Source organism: Colobus angolensis, unplaced genomic scaffold (assembly GCF_000951035.1).
Source record: "Colobus angolensis palliatus isolate OR3802 unplaced genomic scaffold, Cang.pa_1.0 Scaffold139, whole genome shotgun sequence".
Lineage (NCBI taxonomy): Eukaryota > Metazoa > Chordata > Mammalia > Primates > Cercopithecidae > Colobus > Colobus angolensis.
The window spans coordinates 3414090-3419487 of NW_012114477.1; the positions used below are offsets into that span (position 1 = coordinate 3414090).

The following is a 5398-nucleotide window of genomic DNA, read 5'->3' on the forward strand; positions in this document are numbered from 1 at the left end:
AAGTGATTCTCCTGCCTCAGCCTCCCGAGTAGCTGGGATTACAGGTTCCTACCACCCTGCCAATTTTATGTTTTATATTTTTAGTAGAGATGGGGTTCCACCATGTTGGCCAGGCTGGTCTCGAACTCCTGACCTCAAGTGATTCGCCTGCCTTGGCCTCCCAAAGTCCTGGGATTGCAGGTGTGAGCCATCATGCCTGGCCTGCATAGGTTTCTCATGATCACTTTCAAGTCCTTGCCCAAATGTCATTTCTCAGTGGGGCCTCCTCTAGCTACGTTATTTAAAAGTCAACCACCACTTCTATTCCAGAATTCTTGCCCCCTCCCAGCCTTCTCTTCCTGCACTTATCAGTTTTTAACACACATATTTTCTTTTTTTTTTTTTTTTTTGAGACGGAGTCTCACTCTGTCACCCAGGCTGGGGTGCAGTGGCGCGATCTCAGCTCACTGCAAGCTCTGCCTCCCGGGTTTACACCATTCTCCTGCCTCAGCCTCCGGAGTAGCTGGGACTACTCCGCCCGCCACCTCGCCCGGCTAGTTTTTTGTATTTTTTTTAGTAGAGACGGGGTTTCACCGTGTTCGCCAGGATGGTCTCGATCTCCTGACCTCGTGATCCGCCCGTCTCGGCCTCCCAAAGTGCTGGGATTACAGGCTTGAGCCACCGTGCCCGGCTAACACACATATTTTCTTACATACTTTGCTTATTGTCTATCTTTCCTTGTTAGAACTTGAACCCCAGGAGAGCAAATATTTCCTTCTATTTTTCTTTTTTCCACAAATGATGTTTCTAGTACCCAGAAAACTGCCTGGCACCTAGTAGGTGCTCAACAACAGTGAATGTGAATGAATGAGTGGCTATTCTGGGCCATGGTTTAGTATCTTCCTTCTGCATCCAATGCAAGTTTCTATGACCCTCAACCCCTGGGACAGTGACAGTGTCTGATATACAACAGATTACCAATACATATTTGTTGAATAAATGAGTGAATGCATGAGTGAGTGATGGAAGGAACGAATCAACATGTCTGGCAATATGTCATATCTACGTCCTCCACTAAACCATAACCTCCTTGAGGGCAGGAATAGTATTTGTCTTACTTGCTTGGAGGCTTCATAATTGCCCAGTGTAAATATTTATCCCACAGAATTGGGCTGAATCTGAGCATCTCTGTGATCACACAAATGCCACTATGCCCGAGCTACAGGTGGAGACCTTGAGGCTCAGAGAGGTGAACCGCCCAGTCCCTCTGAGTGCTGGTGGCTGAGTGCTTGGCAGTCGTCTCTCCCATCAGCTCCCTACCTTGTGATGTAAATGTAGGCTCCTCCCAGCAGTAAGGAGATGATGAGGACCGGGATGAAGATAGCCAGGGCCATGTTCCCCCCTTCCAGCGACGTCTCTGCTGCCGCTTCTGCTACTGAACACAGGAGCCAGTGAGGTCCTCATTTCCCAGGTATCTGACTCCCAGTGAGTGCCCACCTGCCCAGTTCTCCATCCATTGGAGACGGCTTTCCAAGGTCTAAGGCTCTGTGAGGGCCTTAGACCTTGGAGGGCCCTCTGTAAAGACTAGAGGAAATGGTGCTGGTCCTTTGCAAGGGGTCCCAGACTCATGCTTGGGTGGGTTGGCCATAAGAGCTACAGAAAATTACACTGTTTGAAACCCGATCGTACCATTTCCAGTTTTTGGGGGCTACAGTTAAAATCTGGTTAAAGTCCAATTCACAGGAAGACTAGGAGAAAATCCCAAATTCAGTAACCAGGAAAGCAGATTTGCTGGACATTCCGTGGAGTGGAGAAGAGAAACATGAATGGGTCTGGACCCTAGATGCAGGAGTGGTGGGCGAATCTGGGTTTGTGTGTGTTGAGTTGAACAGTGCTGGTGGTTTCTCAGGGATTCTCAGACCTGGTGCTCACCTGTGGAGCGGGGAGCTTGTTGCATGCAGACTGGCGGGCCCCTCCTAGACCTTTTGAGTCCCACTCTTCAGTCCAGGAGTGGGCTCTGAGCGTTGGGGACAGCTCTCCATCCTGCACACCCCAGTGACACCCCAACTCTGAAGGCCCAGTTTTGAGTCCCAGAGGCTACCCTTGCACATTCCCTGGCTGCTCTCTCAACCTCCCATTATTTGTGGCAATTGCAAGAACTATAATAGCTGCTGCAGGGGCCTGGGGCAGAGGGCTGCTTTCCCAGCATAGCTTGAAGGCGGATCCTCCATCCCTTCTAGAAACTTGGCCTCCAGGTTTCCTCTGCCATTCTCCACGGTCACATCTAATAGAGCTTGGCTGTACACCAATCTATAACCCATTAACCACCACTTTATGGGGTCTGAAAAATCAATCCTAATACCCACAATAAATGCATGAGCACAAAATGTTATGATGGCTCTCATAAGCTCCGAGCAACCCCAGCCCTTTGAGACGTTCTCATGGTTCATTGGTCGGCAAAAGGCAGAAAAAGGATACTCTGAATGGAGACTAACACGAAGTGCCCTCTATTTTCCAAGTGGAGTGTCTAATTCATGCTCCTTCACTTATATTTGAGCCCTGGTTCCACCCGCTTGGATTCAAGTGTTGTCTGTTATAAGGAACAGCCACTAGTGAAATGTAATTTACATAGCCCCAGATTCTAAGTGAACTCATTATTGTCAGAAAGCTAAAGATGGCTCCAGGAATAATCAAAACTGCTTGATTGGGTAAAAACACTTTTTTTTTTTTAAAGAAACAATATATTACAGTATATATTTTAAAATATATATACTATAATATACTGTATTTGTATTTACATGTATATACAGTAATATATTGCAGTATATATTTGACATCACAGCCCCGGTGGGTGGTTTTGTACCGAATTCAATAGCGGTGACATAGAACGCTGGACATTTTACACACGGGAGGGGTTGGAAAGGGAAGGAACCACAAAATGAAAACAAAACTGAAATAAAATCCTGGATAGATTTTAACATCTGCTCCTCATGAATAAGTCTCAGTTGGGAATTTCTAATAAAAGGAGAGCTGAAGTAAGGAGACATGGGAGAAGGGGTGGGTATGTTGAGGGGAAAAAAGACTCAGGGAAAAATGGACCATTGAATGCTTCCAGGGCAAACTCTTCTCTCTGGAAACCAGGAGGACTCTCAGCATGGAAGGTGACACGTCACCGGATTTAGTTCCCTTTCTAGAATGGCATCATGAAAAGTTTTACAGTAGGGTTATGCCTTTTTCAGGCTTATGGGCTCTGAGCTTTCCTTATCTCATTGCTGTTACCATGTAGAGAACAGCTGTCAAACCCCTTTCAGGTTACTCGTAGGATCCTGACTTGCAAATCCCATAATTTTTTTCCCTTACAATATTATTTTAAAATTATCTTTGGCAGTGTGAAGGTAGAATTTATTTATTTATTTTAAGTGTCTAAATAAAGATATTCAAAGACCTGCCCTTGTTTTGTGTGCTATTAGTTTGATTTATTAAACTTTTTTTTTTTTCATTCTGGAACTCACCTTCTAAAGCATGTTCAAAACTGTCTTGATTAACTGAAAGAGAAATCAGGAAGCATTGGTCAATGTAAAGTGAATTCACTTCATTTGCATGAAATGAGGCCAAAAAATTAGATGCAAAAGCCCATGCCATGCTTTAGTGAAGTTAGTGTTATGTTTTGACTTGTCTTGGGCCACTATAATCAGTGAACGTGCCTGGGGACTCTTCACTTCCTAAGTTCCCAAGAGAAGATGAGATAGATCAGACCCAATGTCAACAACAGTGATAGTGAATAATTACTGAACACTCACCGCGTGTCCAAAACTGTGCCAAGAACTCTATATACATTTGCTCATTTAACCCTCACGACAATCTTGTTAGGTCAACGCTATTGTCATCCCCATTTTACAGATGAGCAAACAGAGGTTCAGAGAAGTGAAGCGACTTCTCTGACATCACACAGCTTCTCAGTGATGGAGGCAGGATTTCCATCTGGGCTGCTCAAGCGCTCTGGTTTCTGCTGTCAATCACGTGGTTAGGGTCTTTTCATCATTTTCACGTGGGGCAAAGCACGAATGGATTGCGAGGCCCAAGACCTTTATACAAAATCCAGCCAGAGATGGAACTGTTTTCCTGTTTGGAAGACTATCTATGTACACCTCTCTAATTTCATTTTTATTCCTTTTTATTTGATGAGGCTTTGTATCCCATGTGAAACTATTTTTTTTTTTTTTTTTTGAGACGGAATCTCGCTCTGTCGCCCAGGCTGGAGTGCAGTGGCGCACGGTCTCTGCTGATTGCAGAAACTATTTTTAATCATTTATATTTTCTGTAAAACTTCTCTGGAGATTCAAGATGATGGGGACAGGCACCCCATCTTTGTCATCAGTCATCGTGGTAGCTGAGCACAAAAAAAATACCAACAAGGATGGATGTTTATTACAGGAATGCAAAACGCCAGCGTGAAGGACTTTGATGAAAAAATTGCAGCATTAGGGGATAGGAGAGAGTGGCCACCAAAGGCTCAGCTATACTCATGTCTCCAATCCCAAGACATCCTAATCCATGCCTTGGTTAAAGTCACTCTCTGGTTTACGCCATCATCACACCATGACAACAAAACCAGCTGAAAAGCTAGCTGGCTAACTAAGTGCACACATCTCTGTAGCTTTGGCATCAAGAAAATGGAAAGATTGAAGCAGATGGTCCCGCCCCAAGATGTGAGTTGCACCGTGGTTGAGTGGGAGTGCTTGAATGTCCATGGAATCCTAGAACTGGGAGGAGGCATTGAATCTTGTGTCCCTTGGAGCCCTGTGCTCATGGACTGCAGGGGGCATGTTAAATGCAGATTCCTGGGCCATTCCTGGGACTTGCCAGGGCAGTATTCTCTGGACCTCTGCAGGTCTCACCAATGCCCCAGCAGTTCTGATGCATCCAGTGGGCTCACTGGCTCCTCTTTAGAAACTCTGATCTGGGCTCCCCCAGTTAGTTCACAAAAAGGGAAACCAAGGTCAGAGAGGGAGGGGGAGCTCACTCAAGGTCACACAGGTGGTCCACAGCAGAACCGGGCTGGAGCCTGGGGGGGCCACGTCCCAGTCAGGTGGCCTCCCATTGGCATTGAGTTGCTTCCCTTCCTGCAGACCACAATGTCATGCATCCCAGTTTCTTTTTCTGAAGAGGAAGTGATTTATCATTTCCTTACAGAGTTGGGGGTGGGACGGATCTCAGGAGTGGAAATGGGGAGGGAAGAAAGGTGCAGGGATCTCCCCAGAGCCTTTTCTGCTAGCAATTCCATCACAGTTGTGGGAGAAAGCAGTGAACTGGTGCACCTTGTGGGGCTTCTAGGGATACTAGCCCATAGAAAAGAGAGGTTTCAGGGATCACCTGCAAAATGGAGCCTCTTTTTATCTTTTCCTGTTTTTTTTTCTTT

At 45.8% G+C, this 5398-nt stretch overlaps 1 protein-coding gene across 1 annotated transcript in view; it reads right to left on the reverse strand.

Annotated features, from left to right (window-relative positions):
- SEZ6L (seizure related 6 homolog (mouse)-like) overlaps positions 1-5398 on the reverse strand; it is a 117267-nt gene that overhangs the window by 7212 nt on the left and 104657 nt on the right. The window contains exon 13 of the mRNA XM_011934853.1: positions 1300-1414. Within this exon, the coding sequence (XP_011790243.1) occupies positions 1300-1414 (115 nt within the window). The remainder of the gene's footprint in view (positions 1-1299; positions 1415-5398) is intronic.